Source organism: Archocentrus centrarchus, chromosome 17 (genome assembly GCF_007364275.1).
Source record: "Archocentrus centrarchus isolate MPI-CPG fArcCen1 chromosome 17, fArcCen1, whole genome shotgun sequence".
In the NCBI taxonomy this organism is placed as follows: Eukaryota; Metazoa; Chordata; class Actinopteri; order Cichliformes; family Cichlidae; genus Archocentrus; species Archocentrus centrarchus.
Window position 1 is genome coordinate 28,512,183 of NC_044362.1, and position 18,300 is coordinate 28,530,482.

Below are 18,300 nucleotides of genomic sequence, written 5' to 3' on the forward strand. Positions count from 1 at the left end.
TCCTGTTCCTACCAAATCACTGCAGTGTGGCATTCGGCTCCTTTGTATCTATAAAGCAGATTTTCTGTCTTCCACTCCACAAAAATTTCTACCACTTATTCTTTGTACTTATTTAATTAGGCTGCAAATAAAATAATCGATTGAGAACAATTGTTACAGTTGAAGAGTCTGTAACAAGGAGATTCTTCTTTACAGCATACAGACATTTATAAAGTATGACACGATTCACTGTGTGTTTACCTGTTTGGCAGAAGACTCCAGTGTGCGGTGACAGGCCGCAGTCACAGTGGAAGCCGTTAGCTCTCTCCACACAGCGTCCCTGGTTCTGGCAGAGCGAGCCGTAGCTGCTGCAGTGACCTGGGCAACCGGGCTGAACCCCCGGTGTGATCTTTGCCCTCTCCTCCAGGTCCAGAGTGACACCGTTCAGCTGAAGAGAGCGGATACAGCCCCGGAAGCCTTTCTGCCTGGATGCTGTGCCTCCTGTTGACATAAAAGTTAAATGGCATTATCATCACTTTCCACTTTTCTGTGCAGAGATCTCTCCCAGAGGGGTTGAAATGCTTATATTGCTAATATCACGAGTAATCAACGACAGAGCATGCTCCCCCCAGAACAATGATGCAACGATTCCTGTGTCTGTCTTCTTTGTCGCAGGCTTTGTTTTATTCTAAGTGTGCTGACAAGCCTGTATGTTCTATTTCTTTCCGTGTTTTTATTTCTCCTCCTCCTGTCATCTGCAGCAGATCCACATGTCACCTTTGCCTCCCCAGAGGCTTCAAACTGTCAACACTATTTTTATGAAATGACACAATGATGAAAACACAATGAGGCAACAAGCTGGCTGATTTAAAGGTATAACTTTCATCAGTCTGTCTATATAACATCCTTCCACCTCCTGACTATGTGTTTGGCAGCCTTGATGAATTGCTGTCTGAAAGGGTGTCTGGTTTGGTGTCTGTATGTGTAGGTTGGGGAGCAGGAAGGCAGATTTTCTTCCCTGTACTACATTTTACTTTGCTCATTTTTTACACTTACCTTACTTGCACACAAACAGTGGAAGAAAATCAAAAATGCATGCCCACTTTTGCAAACACGCACCCTATCCTTTCAAATGCGATGGCACAGCCAGAGTTCAAACCTGACAAACTCCTGTTTCTGCAAAGATCAGGATTTGATCGTTATTGTCCTCAGAGCAGAGATGAGGCAAAGCTTTGCTCTGCGTGTTCAAAGCTGACAGCTTCCTATTGTTTAGCGACGGGAGCTTTTCACACCAATAAATCAGAGCTCTGCTAGACTGCCCTCTCTCCTCTGATGTAAGCCACAAACTGTATACGGCTGAAATGGGCAGGCATCACAAAAGCAACACGAGTGCAGAGGTAAATTTCCCCTAAAAGCTTTTCAAAGTGACAGTTACTTGAAATAATTTACTAAAATACTTCATCTGTGCGTCGACAGTGAGAAAACACACAGATACTGCCTAACATATATTTCCTGGGGAGTATCAGATATCAGATATAAGCCATGGAAGAGAAAATTTTATTGAAAGAGAAATGAAAGGGTGGAAGCCAACACAAAAGTCATCTGAAGTATAATCAGATTAACAAAGATGATTTAGTTCTGGGGTAACATTTCAGCAAATCAAACTGAGCTACACTAATTTTTCTATTAAACAAAATGGAAATACAGTTCCTGTGTCTCATGGCACCACTCACAGGAAGCAAAACACAAATTTATGGACGCAGGGCGCCAATAAACTATAGCTTATCTATTCAAACCAGGCAATGCAACAAGTAATGTGAAATGCTGCTTTCAATGAATGCAAAAATCTTTCAGTTGAAACTGCTGCGTCCAACTATTTTACACCAACAAATGGCAATAAAGAAAAATGGAAAAGCAATCCTATGGCTGACGGGAGGCAATAACATGGGTTATTAATCGAAACAATGCAATTTGCTGCCTTATAAAGCAGTGTAAGGAATAATTAAGGCTCATGAAGGCACTGTTCATGGAATTATGGTTTATGAATTTAAAGAAGACACCTCTGTGCCTTATTAAATCATAGTTAAGTACATGGGCTAATACATCTGTGCAGTGCACCTGATAAGACCTGATTTATTAAAAAGGCATAAAAGGATTATAAATCTAAACAAAACTAAAGACATTTTATAGGAACTTGTCAAAGGCAGGATTATGATTATAAGTTATTAAAAAGCTGTACACTAGCGGGTACAGCAGTGCTGTGGCTTATGACTGCATATTTGCTGAGCTCATGAACGGGTGAGTGTGTCCAAACTTTTGACTGGTACTAAAAATCAAATCACCCTGTAAAATGACACCGACATGTTTTCATTCAAACACTCAAATCCTTCATACTTAGTGCAGTGTACTTTGCCGAGAATTTAGAGGTAAACATACATGGTTTTAGGCTGCTGGTGGCGACCTGCTGGCTATTCAGAGTAGATTATCGGCTAAGCACACTGAGCAAATCAATATTCACCTCAATCTCCCTGCCGCTGCAGCTGCCACCTTCATCCAATCTCATCAGTGTTTGGTAGTTTGTTTTCCTTCCAGTGTGCATTTTCTGATATGAAGTGACATGCATAATATTTACAGAATGATAAAACCTGATAATACACAATGGATTTTCATTTTTTCTTTTGTCCCTGCAGAACTACAAACAGACTCAGAGGTCAAACAGAGAATTTCAATGGAATGAAGTGATGAAGTTGAGATAAACAGGGCTGAAGTACTGATGAAGTTTGAAGTTAAAGCTTTTTGTTGATTTACATGATTAAGTAGTTTATTAAGAACATCTGCACCACACTCTATATTACAGCACTGCTCCTTGATGCACGCTTATTCAGTGGTCAAAAACCATTGTCTCAGCACACCGGAACTCAACAGAGAGGGCATTTAGCCAATAACACTTTAGCACTTTGTTAGTGTTCCTTTTCCAACACGTTTGAGGAGATCCGGCCTCCTAATTATACTGTCTGTTAGATGTCACTGGTTTATGCTGTAGCTCTGTGAATGAAGAGGCAGCAGAAGACCCAAAGAATAAATGTGCACATGCTGCACCTTTTATATCCAATACAGCTGAACAGACACGGGTTTCAGCAACAGCAGCAGATTAAGTTACTGCTGCACAATGTTTAACATCCTACATAAAGAAAATGCTTACTGTCCTGCATATTGACTGTATTGAGTATTGATCAATCTATTACATTTTTTAAAATTTGTTAACAAGTCTGCTTGTAAATCATCAATCATGCAGCTGATTTGACACACAGGCCAAGTTTGATACTTCTCTAATAAAGATTTCTGCAGTAATGTGTCATGGCAGTGAAGCAGAAGACTGAGAGGAAACCATTTAGATTTCAGTTTTTTAAATGTTTATGATTCATTCAACATATTTATCAGACTTTTTTGTGGGTTTAAGTGAGAAATCACAGCTGTAAACATAAACAATATTCACTTTTTAATTAGGGTGCTCTTTAATTCTTTATTTTTCATTGTCTGTTCTTCGCCTTGTCTGTGATACATGGTAAATAAGCATGACCTGAAACATCTGATAGCAGCGTACTCTCTGATTCAAACGACTGGATCCAGATGGTTCCTGAATAAACTGTTCTGTACCAAATGCCTCAATAAACAAGCAGCGTACTCGTTAATGTTTTATAGAATCTTGTCTGATGGGAACCTCAGAAAGAAACAATGTGTTAGACTGCAGAAAGATGCACAAAAAAGACTAATGTGACTAAAAGTTCTTCTTTCATTTTATGAAGCTGACATTTGCAGAGAACACTGAGATCCCAAAAATGAGACAAGTGTGTCTGGAAGTCAGTTCCCCACAGAGATGGAGATCGAGGCTGATTTCAAACCAGAAGAAATGGCCTTGAATCAACCAGAACATGACAAAGAATGAGTCATGTTTATACATGGAGAGTATGAATCTGCAAAATATATAACATATTTTTACCTCGAGGACATTTTATTCTGAATATCAAAAACATCGCTGCTCACCTATGAACAGCTGGCTGTTGAGCTGCAGGTGGAAGTGTCCGTCCGCAGGCGCCTCCTGCGTGGCGACAGGAAGTTCATCCAGCTGAAGCGACGCCTCCTTCACGTTTCGCTCGGCTCGGACTCGATGCCACCGGTTGTCATTCAGCGGGACGCTCGACTCCACGCGAACCTCCAGCGGGCCGTTACCAACATCAAAGGAGAAAACCACCTGAGTGGAGGCTGAAAAAGGAAAATGGACAGCGTGAGTGGCAAAGGGTAAATAATGTAGATGATAGAGTAAACAGTGAGGGGAAGTATGAAAATTGATATCTCGTCATGGAAGACCGTTTAATCAGACATCTTATTAAGTTATTCTGCTGTCTGGCACTGTCAAAAAATAGATTTTAATAATCAAAGTAAATCATTGTGACCATGCAGTGCTTTAACTGTAGCGGTACAATAATGCCTAGTGCAAAAAAAAAAAAAAATCTTCCAGTTTAGAAACTTAAAGACACAAAAGTTTGAAAATAATGAGTCCAACTTTTGTTTGAAACAATGCCTATTCATCGCTGCTGCTGTCGAGAAAACCCTGAAGTCTTCAGTCGCCGCTCCTTGTGAAGACAGAAAGTGGCAGACCCAACATCAGCATTTAATTTATGCAAGCAATGCACATTCACTACATCTCAATTAATGAGAATTGTACAGCTTTGTTGAAACCTCTATTTAATTTGACAAGACAGGTGTTTCTTGCCAAGCGCAGCTATAATCAATCCTCACTCATAGCTGCATGTTTCCACACAGCTCCAACAGTCGGTTTGAAACCTGCCAATGGCAAGAGTGGGAATAGAAACGGGAGTTTTAACAAGCAGGTTTGACTCAAGTGTCTGGAGACAAAACAAGAAGACATCGGGGATGCAGAGCTCTACGGAATGAAGTTTAATTACTCCCTCACAACAAAACAACAAACATCGAAGCCAACAAAGCTGCTAAGGAAGCAAACTGGGAACACTTCTCATAGGATAACAAACAAGAGAAATCAAATTCAGGTTGTGTACTGAATACATAGAAGAAAGTCTGATTGCTTAGAGCATCTTGAACAGAAACACACACAGTTAAACGAGAAACTTCACAGGATCATTAAAGCGAGTCAGGCATTTGCAGATTTTCCACTGCGCTTCTTCGACTTAAGTTCTGCCACTGATATTTTTAAATAATGACCTGAACAGGTGTCAAAGTCATACCAGGACTCATAGTGTCCCAGCAAAATATTGCATTAATCACGTTGATCAAAGTAATTCACGTCACCTGTCAGTAGTTTTATTGGTGTGGCTGATCATGCAAGTAAGCTTTAACACATTTTTTTTAGGTATTCTGATTTTTGTAGTCTTTGTTTGGTTTTCACATCAGGGCACCTCGTTATTTTTTTTTTTTTTTAGGACTGAAACAACCAGAGGTGGATATCTTCCCGCAGCAGAGTCTGGAGTGCTTGTTACAGTAAAAGGACTGCAGCAAAGGACATTCTAGGGGGTGGAAAACTGAGGCACTCTGCAAGAAACTTGAGATGTTCTCCAGCAAGACAATTACTGCATTCACTCTGGGATCTGGAAACCTCCATGAATAATGAACATAGTTTTGCATGGTGTTAAGACCTTCACAACTATTACAGATTACCAGAGTTAAAAAAAAAAAAAAAAAAAAAAAAAAATATATATATATATATATATATATATATATATATATATATCCAGTGCGAATTACATGATTATTGATTTTCAACAGGCTCAAAAGTTAATATGTAGCAAACTATTAATATTGTTAGGCCTGTAGTTGGCAACAACAGATGTCAGAAATTTTGAATAAAATGCAGAGGAGCATAAAAGACAGTCATGGAGGTGTAATCACTAAATGACATGAAATCTTCTGGTAATACTTATATTGAAATAGGGCTAATGAGCCTAAGCATGAAGCCAAATGACACAGGTACTATGGGAAATGACACTTCAGACACTTTCATCCATCCATGCATCCATTTCCTTCTGCTTATTCTATTCAGGGTCACGCGGGGGGGTGGGGGTGGTGGTGAAATACTGGGTATATACCACAACTTACTGTTCAGTTGTGGTACATACTTTTTCAGATTACCACCCACATGTTTTTCTCTTCATGCTGCATGAATATCATGAAGTTAATCAGATTCATCACATTCCTTCTTCTATGAATTATAAACTTACATATAAAAGGGACATTTCCACTACAGCACTTATAGTATGCAAACAGGTATTGTTTATAAAAAAAATTAAATGTAAAGTAAAATGAAACCAAGCACAAACCTTCAAGTCAAAAAGTGGTCACATTTTAAATGCATGACCTGTACTAGTAATGGTTGTTTTTACAAAGCAAATTCGTTGGTTTTAATGAGGATCTGAGTATTTTTTTTTCCCTCTTCTGGCCTTAGCAGAGTTTTCCTCAGAGATCCAGCATCATGACTCAGGGCCAGCACCAAAGCCATGCTGCTGCAGCCCTGCTTCAGCACCACCGGCAGCTTCTCAGTGCTCAATGCCGGAATTTAGAATCAGAATCAGAATCAGAAGGTTTTTATTGCCATATGGGTGAACAGGTTCACAGCATTAGGAAATTGCTGCGGTACTTCGTGCTTACAGAAAAAAAAACAAATAAGTATAAAAACTATAAGACAATATACAAGTATACAAATTGCAAATATACAGAGATAAAAACAAACAAAACAGAGCGCACCGAAGTACCAGGGCATCCATTCGCGGCGCCATCTTGGATCAGATTCTGCAACTAGTCTGCTCTGTTCTCTTTGTTCTCTCTAACAAAAAGAGAATGACTTAGGAAAACGCAGGCAAAGCAAGCTACCATCCTTCATGCTTTACTGGTGGAAGGTGAGGATGTATCACAATGGAAGCACAACAGCAAGATGAAGCAGTGTCGCAGCATCCTGCAGTAACCTCATTTAGAAATTGTTCTCTGGCCCCAACTACAGTGTAACAGGGTGATCCGTGGCAGCTGGAGACCGAGCAACAGTATTCAGAGCTGGAGCAACCACACTGACAGTGATTTCCCCGAGGAGAGACGCTGCTGGTTAGCTTCCCTGTATGAGATTTCTCTGTGTGTGTCTCTTAAATTCTATTTCTTATACAGCTTCCTCCAAAATGCAACACATGAAGACAACAAAGTCTAAACATGAGGTTAAAAAGCTTCAAAAGGCAGCCTTAGATGACTAACAGCTGATCACACCATTGCTGTATGCTTCCTGCACTGACTGCCATAACCATATATGGACAACACCACCTCGCTGGGTAATATGGCTATTCCAAAGTGCACAATCTGTGGTAGGCAGTAAGCATACATCCAACACTAAGGAACAATTCCATGGCATCCATAAAGTAAATCACACTGTACTGGTTATTACTGCCATAATCTAAATGGCCAACAGTGGTGACCCTTAATGTGTGCTTTACATAAGAGACAAGAATTAATGGAGGGTGAGGGTGAAAATGCCCCTGAGAGTTCATAAAACAACTGTAAAATTAAAAGCAAGGGTGCAAAAAAAAAAAAAAAAATTGCAGCAGTAATTATGAGTTCCCTTTTATGGGTTTAGTCTTATTCACATTTATGTTGTGTGGCGAATGTCGTGCTGTGGGTCGGCATATATCATCAGTGTAGGTGTATGACTGTGAAATGCATTCAACTGCTGCCTGTGGGGGAAGAAAATTTATTAGAAAATAAACAATGCAGCCTAAAGTTTAATGAAATACTGGAAACACAAAAGCAGAACAGAAAGAAATCAGGCTGTCTATGAAAACACTGAACAAAAATGAAGAGTTCACTGTTTCCACCCTCTACTGTAGGACCCCCAGAACAAGTTCAAACACTTCACTTCTAATACAAGAAAAAGTTGCAAGGATATGAGCATTTGGTAAGATCCATAAATAGAAATAAAAGATTTGAAGAGCCGCACACTACCATACATGGCACAGAAATACATCGTTAGTTAAACAAATACTCTTGCTGTCATACGCTGAAAGAGACGGCCGCATTCCTTTGATCTGTGTTTGATTTGGAGCCCGTGTTTATCCTCCAGCTCTTACTCACAGCTCAGTTCGATCCGGATGAAGTCTTTGATGCCGAGGTTTTCCAGAAACACACCGGAGGAGGCCATGGTTTTAAACAGGAAGGAGATGTCTGCGCTCAGCTCTCCGTGGAAAGTAGGAAAGTGGAGGTACGATGTCTCCTTGTCAAAAAATGCAGCATTCCAAAAGTTCCCTGAAGAAAAAAATAAACAAAACCCACACACCATCCCAAAAGTCACCTTCAGCATCTTTAAAATGAAGTCACGTCAAAAAACAAATGAGCCAGCCTGTTAAACTAAATAAGCTAATTGATTCTCACATTTGAGCTGGAACGTTTAATTTAAGACAATTAGAGAACGATTTGAAAGGAGGAAAGAAAGAATGAGGTTCACTTTAAATGTTCTGGAGTTAAAGTAACAGTTTTCCATCATGTAAAATTTAAACAAATGTGAGGCAACAGTAATTAGAAAGCTTTTCAGTCACAGTTTGGCTCATTGAGTTTGTTTCTAAAAAAAAAAAGAAGAGAAATAAACCACAAAAGTGCACAGATTTTTTTCAAGTTCATATACATGCGTATATTTATCCTTGTTCTCTATTAGAGTAGCTTTGCATGATTCACTGTTAAAAATAACCTTTTTATTATGCAGTGTGGGCGGAGCCCCTCAGTTTAAAGTCAGCTTTGTTCTGACTGGCTGCCCCTCATATGGCAACTTCATCATTTGAAGCTTTGGCCATGTTTAATATAAACATCCACCAAATAACGGTATACAGTGCTTAAATTTATTAGACCACCACCCAATGCAAGATTTACGCCACAGCAGCCCTAAACTGCTAATTACCAAAATTGTTTTCCTTTTAATTTTTTTTATGGGCAAGCTCTTTCATCAAAATGAGATTTTTAATGCTAAAATATTCTGATCCATGAATTTTCAAATGTACTGTTTGATTAAAATGCCAAATTACAGTTATTTACTTGGTTTGTTGAATATTTTCTCACTTCTCAGGGATATCAGTGTACTGGCCCAAATCTGGGTCTAAAAATGTGATTTCAGTTTATTTGCCTAACAATTAACCATGTAATTTATTTTGACAGATTTCTAAAATATTTGTGTTTCCTTGTTTTTATGACAGGCGGTTTATGTTAAGCACTGTATATATTAAAGAAAATAAGGAAAGGCATAATGACAATGGGTAACTGAAACCCATGGGGGTCTTACTGTCGCCGTGACACTGCAGCGGTCCTACTCTGTAGGCAGCCTCTGAGCCCGGCCTCTGTATGTCACCCAACACCAGAGATCTGACAGGGAGGCTCTCCTTATGGGTGAGCAAGCCTGAGTCTTCGGTCCTGGAGGAAAAAAGAAAAAGGGAACAAAACATGGGGCAAAAGAAAGTAGGAAAATGAGGAGAAGATTAATATATGATAGAAGAGAAAAGATGAAGACAAATATACGACAACAAACTGTAAACTATCCTCACTGGGTATTTATTTACAGATTTATTGCTTTGTGTGTTTTAATGTCATATCTCTCTTGCAGTAAGATTACATGATATGACAGTCTGATGCAAACATTGCAGAGTGTAGGTGCAATCTCTTGGGGACCTATTTATTTCAAAACCAAATTATAGCCCTCCTGCCAGTCAAAACTTTATCGTTGGCAGTTATGCTAACAACTAGTCTCGAAATAAGAAATCCCTAGTCCATTTACGCTCACACTCTGCTTCCTGCACTTTGGATAATCTGCTGGTTATCCTTCATCCTCAGGAAAGTTGAGTGTAAAAATGCATCCGGGACTCAAAGTGAAACGCAAAGACAGCACTTTGTGAATCTGATGAAATATTGAGGAGCGGCAGTAACAGCTCTGGCCTGTAAAAAATAGAGTTAGATTTGCACAAGCAGTTTGGACTGGGAAATGATGGAAAGAAGTGAAGCATGGCGAGATTGCTTACAACACGAGGAAAGGTCAAAGCTGTTTTTGTTTCTTCCTCTGCTCAATTTATCCCACTTGATGTGGTGTTTGTTAAACTGCCAAAGTTGCAAGTCAATCATGTTTCACATTCTGAATAAACTCAGAGAGATGTACAGTGTGTGTATTTGCTGTAATAACTGGCCGCTTTTTAACTTCAGCCAATCAGATTTGCCAATCTTTTTGGCAAAGATCGAGGTGCTACTTCTTAAAATCAGTTTCCTTTTTTAAAAAAAATAAAAAAATAAAATCAGTTTCCTAATCTATGATTATCTATGACAAAATAATTTTGAATGAAACTGCTCCCCCTCAATGTCATTTTTATAAATAACATTTATTGTCATTTGCAATAAATGTACAACTTTTATTGTATATGACAGATCTAAACATACTGGACTGCTTTACTGCTTCAAAATAAAGTACATGACTGATATGAACTATTATTTGACAGAGTGTAGAAGGACACTAAGGGGAAAATGGTGACCTATGTGTCTTATGTTATAGGTTTTTGTTCCCTGATTTGTCTTTGTTCCTCTTTCAGTTTACTTCCTGCTTTGTTTTGAAGATTTCTTCATGTGGTCTTCTGTGTTTTCCCACCTTTGTTAGTGTCTGATTTCACCTGTACAGTATGTTATCGCCCTTCTCTGTCTGCTGTGTATTGTATTTTTCCACAGTCTTTGCTGGATTGTGAAGTCATCTACCTCCGGCTTCTAAATTTGCCTTTGGGGTCACTGTTAGCTTCCCAAGTTTTCTTTGTACCCCCTTGAACTTCTTTTTTTTTACCCACAATGAGACTTCCTTTTTTTTTGTGCATTCAATGTTGGAGACATTAAGAGCATTCCATTAAACATGGCTGAACATCTATTTTTCTTTTTTTATAAATGACAACAACAACAAAATCAGCATAAATCTGTGTCTCATCATTTTCAGCATTATAAACTCCAAAGATTTAATTTTTGTCACATAAATATATGTAATATTATAATATTATAATCAATATCTTTTCCTGTCATTAAATATTTAAGTAAAAATGTACAGCAACATACTTTTTTCACTTGCTTCCATTCACTAAAAATATGACTGACTGCTCAGAGTACGTCCTTATATTTATAGACACGTGTCAACATTTGACAAGGAAGAAAGGACAATATGGCAAGAAAACTATGAAAAATATTCATTAAGATCAGTACCACTCCATACGGTCAGCATCACAGTTGCAGTAGTGTTGTAGATCCACACAGTCACCCTGCAGGCCGCAGGCACACTGCTGGCTGCCCGGCTGAGCTCCGCCCCAATAAGTCTGGACTCGACCTCCACCGGGACCACCGACCCACCAGCTGAGTGGAGAGCCCTCTGAAACACAGACAAGCAAAAACCAACGTTAAAAACTTTTGTTTGGTCGAGTTCAGCTTCTTAAATATTGAATTTTATTTTAAGTTTCTGTTCTGAACTCTGCGTTTCTCCTCTTTTTGATATTACAAATTCAAATATTTGGAAACAAGACAAAGAGTGGTAGGCTTAAAAAAAAATTACTGAGTGCTCTTTGAGAAGATATTGTGCTGTGAAAAACTGAAGCTGCACACATTTACCTCTGTGGGTGTTTTTAGAACTAAATTACAGTCTGACTGTTATGCTGTTGAGTTCTTCAAGTCTGTACTTTGAGCCAGTTCCATTTATACTTAAGAGAAGAGCTGGTATCTCCAAAACTCTACAATATTTGGCAAAACATACTGGATGGATTAGAACTACAGACCACAGGGAAAACTATTCAAAAATTTAAAATTAAGCATTCAGAGATTTAAACCTACCAAGAAAAATAAAAGACTGCACCCAAAATCATGTGTTTTCTATTTTTTTTTTTTTTAATGAAGGTTTAATACAAACAAAGTGCATTAAGACTTACACTGTGCCCATAAAGCCCACCTGGACAATCTTGATCATTGTTGTGACCACATTATGCACTACTCTTTTCTTGTGATGTTGATGTGGAGTGTGACCTTTTTATTGTTAGTGACATAACAATCCCTCCACCCATTTTATTTGTGCAAGTCTTTGTCTTGTTTTCCAGCTACATGCCTTCCCGGGCCCTCAGACAGAAGATGGGCAGAGGATTATAAATGCATAATGAGTGCCCAACGAGCTCATATTAAGCACCCAATGCTCTGCTGCACTTTTCCTCTGTATGCCGCTTGCCTACCAAAAGGATTAAATATAAATGCTGGCTGACAAACATGAATAGTTTCCTGTTGGATATAAAGATTGTTCATTGTAGTTTAGCTGAATCTAACTGACTGTGTTTGGGTCAATTAAAGAGTTGCAAGACCGTGAAAAAAAACACTGAAAAGAAAAACACAGACAAAGTAATTGGACTTAATTCTCAAATCTAAAAGAAGGAGACATGTAAACACGATCCATTAGTCTGGCTCACTGGTAAACAGGAAGAAAATCCTGATGCTGATTAAGTTTGCAGCAACGAGCATAGCAATCATTTTGTTTTCTCTAGTGGAGCGAGGAAGACGTGTGGAGCCGCGGGGTGTTTGATTGCTTTCTCGAGAGCTTTGTTTTTGTACAAAATGATATATGCCTCTTATAACTCTCATAAAATTTGATTCAGAGAGTCATGGCTTGAATATTTTACGATCCTAAAGATGATTATTTGCTTTACTGTCATTTATCGTGAGTAAATCGTTTTTTTCTTCCTGGTGGTTACAAACCTAAAAGGCAAAGTCAGCAGATGACCACATTTTTTTAAAAACTTTTTTAACTGTCTGCTTTGTGTCAGCTGAGCAGTTGCATACATACTTTTCTTCTTTTTTTTTTTAAATTTTTAAATAAAGTTCTCACCTGGGGTGTTGAGGAGACGAGACTTTTTGCAGTGGTACGACAGTTCCTGTTTGCAGTGCTCCGATTGGCTAATGGCGGCAAACAGCTGCTCCTCCTCAGATGAGTAGTCAAAGTGGACTGAATATTGGTTTACACCTGGAGATGGTCGGAGTCTGGTCAGCTCTGTGTTGTTGTGCTGGATCACCATCCATGTCTTCTCTTCTGCAGACAGACAGATATACAAACACATGAGGATGCAAATTACACCACACGGTGAAAGGAGAGAGTAAACAGATACGTCCTTGTTCCAAATCAGTGTTGCAGGGTTTTTTTTGTTATTTATTTTCATTATAAAACAAACAAACAAAACCTTCTGTACACCATCTATCTTACTGCTGTCATAACATGTAAGATGCCGACACAAATGCAGAATTCTGAGACCAACTTCTTCAACAGAAAACAAGCCGAGGCCATGAAGGTAATTGGTGAGTGAGTGAGTGCACACACAAAGCAGCGCAACAGTGACGCAGGATGGCTCGACAATGAAGAGATGCAAGATGAAGTTTTAAACAGACACAGCAGGGGCCTGTACTACGAAGCAGGCTTATCCAGGTAACGTCAGGGTTAACCCTGGGTTACTACGACGGTGGTTCACGTTTTACTCAGGTAAATCGCTGCGGTAACTCATGCTGTGAACCTAACCTGCTCCGGAGCAGGACACCTACACTGCACCTGCAGACCTCATATCAAGATTGTGCGTAGACTGAGCCTATGTTTGAATTCTGCTCTTATATTTAATCTTTACTGTGAAACCGTTAAACAGCATCAAATCTGCAGCTGAGAGAATAAAAGCTAAAACTGTTGGGAGCACGTTATGTTCAGAGAGTCATTTTAAAATCAGCAGGAAGTGACACAATTTCACTGATTCTTTTATTTGCATCATGTTTTAAGCACAATATACTGTAGATTTTCTGCTAGGAGAATACGATTTATATGTGCAGTTTGTTAACCCGTACCTTAATGTGCATGTATTAATTTGGTGATTTAGGAAACGTATGTAACCCGGTTAGAAAATGTGTTTGGTTTGGTTTAAAAGCGATTGTTCAAATCCAGTTAATATTAAATGTTTCAGTTAAAAACTGTTATTTATGTAATGAAAGGTTTAAATACATTTAATACTGTAATTTGTTTGTTTGGTTATCTTTTAAAAATGTGAAGTGTGACAAAGAACTGTTTGAACCAGCATTTATGGGGTTAATGCGTGAGTAAGAGAGGGCAGAGGGAGTGTCAAGAGTAAGAGAGGGAGAGAGAAGGAGAGGAGCTAAGAACGAGTGTGTCGGAACAGGACGGAAGCGAGTTTTAAGGCTAAGTACACAGAAGCGGGGATTCTTGTGTTTCTTGTGGGACTGTCTGCTCGACAATCTGTCGTTAGAGCACAAGTTCTTCCTGTTGCGAGGACGAGAGGGATGGCCAATTCTTCTGTCAAAGACTGTGTATGACTGTGGCCCGTATGCTAATGTTAGCCCGAGCGTTAGCGCGTGTGCTACGGCTAAGCTAACGAGCTTGATAGCATTGAGTCAGCACACTACAAGTGTACAGACTGTTTGCGTATAGTTGGACTAACCCAGTTGAACTGTGCGAGAGGGGAAAGACTGTTTTCAGCCCGGGAACGGAGTAAATACCCTGCTCGAGGATTGACAGAGCCTCATCTGTACCTGTTCTGGAAGCGAGGTGAGCGAGGAGACGGTGGACTCTGCTGTGCCGGTGAGGTGAGAAGGATCTGCTTCAGAGCAATTACCTGACTGTTGGATTACAGACTAGCAACCAAAATACTAAGGTACCACCCATTTATTTTGGCTCATTAACGAGTGAAACGGCCATTGTGTTTTGGGCCTCCACGTACACTAGCCACGAACCAGGCCTGCAACGTTTTATTTGGTTTTAAGTAATTTTGAGTTTGCCGGCTTTAGGTGTGTGTGTGTGTGTATGTGGGCCCACATATGATATTGGTTGTGACTTTATACAAAGGGGTTCGAGTCAGTTAAATGTTGAAGACCGTTTAATGTAATTGTATTTGTTTTTTCTATCTTTTGATCAAAACTAATAGTTTTAAGTAAATCTGTTCATATTGTTTCTTAAAACTTGAGTGCCGTGAGTTTGTTTATAGCTTATAGATAAATAGAAACCATTTCATCTGAAAAGTGTGTTTACAGGTTTTTTGATTAAAACTCTTGGAGAGACAGAAACCCTTAAAGGTGAGTTTTAAAAAGTGTGTTTCGAAATGTTTTATTGGTACTGTGTAACCCAAATCCAAGGCTTAAATTGACACTGACTTAATCAGGGTTAAAACATAGTGAATATAGCATAAGAACCCAAAAGCCCTACCCCTATTAATATTTCTATTTACGGGGAGCGCTACACGTATAAGATGTCGTTATACTTGATTCTAATCTGCCGCTGAGTCTTTCTTACACTGCTGGAAACACAGACAAGAATACCTGTTCAATCAGCACACTCAGTAATAAAATTTGGAATTAAAATGTTTGTTTCTGCTCTGTGCACTAAATCACCAGATTCATGATTTTCAGCAGCATCTGTTGTCCTTGCGTTTTACTGTTATATTTTAATGTTCTTTGTAGATTTTTGATCACCATTTGAGGACACCTCTGGTGTAGCTGGCATAGGGATCATTTTTTTCTGGAAGAAAAGTCATGTGACCCATTGCTGCCAACCCCACCCCTTTCATATGAACGCCTGGGTTAACTTAGTAGCTTCGCGTGACTGCTTATCCTGATCGCCAACGTTAGGGTAAGTGAATCAAGATAACAGTAAGATACCCTGAGTATGCTGAACTTGTTTGTAGTACAGGACCCAGGTAATCGGGGACAGTGGAAACACCAAGTTAACAGGGCACAGCTGAAACTGATTAACAAAGGAAATTAAACTAATGATGAGGCACCAGAGACAGAGGGCTTACAAAATAAAACATGAAGTAGCTAAATGGGGAATTACATAACAGAGACAAAGACTTAATGACAAACTGCAAGTATATAAATAACCTAAAACCCAAAGAATCAAATATTTATAATAAAAAGTCTATAAAGACTAGGAGAACTACACTACCTGACCAAACAAAAACTAAAATAGAACAACAGTCAGATAGACGACTGAATAATAATGAATAATAACCCACAGGCCATGACAGCTGTTTCTTTTTCAGTGTGTTAAATTGTAAGATAAGTGGTCAATAAATAAATAACTTGTTAAAGAAAGAAAATGCCATCCAGGTCCTTGTGTAAGAGATGTAATAGTGTCAAAAGGTTCAGAGAGGACAAACATTTAAAAAAATGTACCGTTACTGATCAAAAATCTTCATACATAAACCAACACAACAATACAACACCAACTTATCCAGAAAATCCAACTAAGGGCTGGAGAACTTTGCTAGGTTCTCTATAGATACACCACACAAAAAGCTGCAGTCTCTATTAGGAGGAATCCCAGCCCCACTGATTATAAACACACAAGGATGCATGATTAGACAACACGAGTGGCTGATTTGTCAAATGATAGTGTAGATGAATGTATGAAAATTTTGGCTTAGTTGTTAAATAGTCATATATGTTTGTAATGTTCAGTTTCCACATTCTTTTTCACTAAATGTGTTTCTGTATTTAAAGAAAAAAAAAAGGATAGAATAGAGCAAACACAGAAGGAAACCAAAATATTTACACATGCAGAGCACTGATAGAGACTGACTGAAAAATTAATATAATAATGAACAGAACAACAAGCTCTATAGTATCATGGCAGAAATAATATAAAGTGCCAGAACAGAGAGAGCCTTAAAAAAAAGGGAAAGTGGGCTTATAAGGCGCATCAAAATTTGATGAGATGTGCAATTATGGAAATGTTAATACAAGCAAATGTTGACTGATAGTGGTATTAACAGGGGGTACAAGTGAGCGTGTGCGTGTCACCTGTCATGTTGCAGTAGACCAGCTGCGGTTTGATCGGTCCGCTGCCGTCCACATCGATATAAAAATGTCCCGATGTGTTGCCACTGTGTTTGTACGCCTCACAGGACTGTCTGTACACAGCTGGGAGGAAAATAATGAGATCAACAACACGATGGCCCACAGGAGCTGTAAGGACAGCAAGATCAAAGCTATGGACGAGTATGGGTGCTGCGTCATACGTATGTATCACCACTGAATTGGTGTCTTATGATGAGAGTGGAGAAAATAATCTGAGGTTCCATTTGGGTAGTTCTCATGAATTAAAGGTTAATCTGACTGGAGACAATAGTAATGACAGGCGGGAATACTGTCAATAAATAAACTTCTGCTTTGTTCCCTTCTTTATGTGCTCAAGCCCTTAAAGTGATACTCAGATATAAAAGTTTCACATGTTTATCTCTTTTACTCAACCCAGAAAAAGGCCTTTTATTCACCGGGGTTAGAAAAAGGTTTACACAGAAAATCTCCTCTTTTCAAGTCTCGAGGATCTGACTTGAGATAAGCAGCACAGAAATAGCAACTTTCTCCAATGAAATCACCGTATATACATAAATATATGTATTTATTCAGTATCTGACAGCGCAGTCATCACCATCTTTCCCATCACTCACCATCAAAAAGTGTCCTGGACAGGCACACCAGGAAGCTCTTAAATCAAAATCGTCTCTTAGTTAGTCCAAAGAAAAGCTCTTAATGCTGCTTTAAAAACCCTCGTGTGAATGATGGGGAGCGGGCTGAGACCATTATGTAGATGAAAGCAGCACAACACATTATTAAGGCGGATCTGTCTGTTAATAAATAATAATGTAATAAAACAATGAAAAGGGATGAAAAATTAACTGTCTGCAAACTTTTCAGTTGTAAGTCATCCAGTTACATTATGTACAAGGCAATTAATTATCTGAATTAACTGTTCTTTTCTTCTCTTAAAATTTTTTTTTCCCAGTTGAATTTAATTAAAAAAGTATTTCTGTCAAAACTATCTCTGTCTTTTCATTAATATGAAAAACTGCTTTTTGTTTTGAGGATAAGGGAGACTAATTATACCACACCAAAGCAGCAGCTATCTGTTATTTTATTGTGAATTATTCTTTCACCATAAAGCATTAAGAGGATAAGTGGAGGAGGATAGATGGATTAAATAAGTGTGAGGTTCACCCTATTTGTTTTCAAGGATGTAAACTGTGTGGGTTATAGAGATATTTGTGGCAACTTGATTTTTTTCAAACTGTCTTCTGTTTATTATGTATTTTGTTGTTACTTTATGTGTACATGTTTTATTTCAAACAGTCAATCAATCAATTCATTTTGGCATTAAACTACTATATTTTGCACAATCAAGAGCCCAAAACATTTAAAGATGTCCTTCGCTGTCCCCTCAGGCTGAAAGTTTGG

At 38.7% G+C, this 18,300-nt stretch overlaps 1 protein-coding gene and 1 long non-coding RNA gene across 4 annotated transcripts in view; one reads left to right on the top strand and one right to left on the bottom strand.

The window, feature by feature from the left end:
• The window catches only part of LOC115795488 (contactin-associated protein-like 4), a 128,728-nt gene that overhangs the window by 17,359 nt on the left and 93,069 nt on the right, over positions 1-18,300 (bottom strand). For all 3 annotated transcript variants that reach the window (XM_030751435.1, XM_030751434.1, XM_030751436.1), the window contains exons 12-18: positions 16,867-16,986; positions 12,908-13,108; positions 11,254-11,416; positions 9,317-9,444; positions 8,122-8,292; positions 4,024-4,242; positions 241-480 (exon numbers count right to left, since the gene is read on the bottom strand). In XM_030751435.1, the coding sequence (XP_030607295.1) occupies positions 241-480; positions 4,024-4,242; positions 8,122-8,292; positions 9,317-9,444; positions 11,254-11,416; positions 12,908-13,108; positions 16,867-16,986 (1,242 nt within the window). The remainder of the gene's footprint in view (positions 1-240; positions 481-4,023; positions 4,243-8,121; positions 8,293-9,316; positions 9,445-11,253; positions 11,417-12,907; positions 13,109-16,866; positions 16,987-18,300) is intronic.
• LOC115795489 (uncharacterized) lies at positions 14,428-17,068 on the top strand. The gene is made up of 3 exons (XR_004021265.1): positions 14,428-14,723; positions 15,526-15,694; positions 16,971-17,068. It is a non-coding gene; the product is annotated as an uncharacterized LOC115795489 (long non-coding RNA).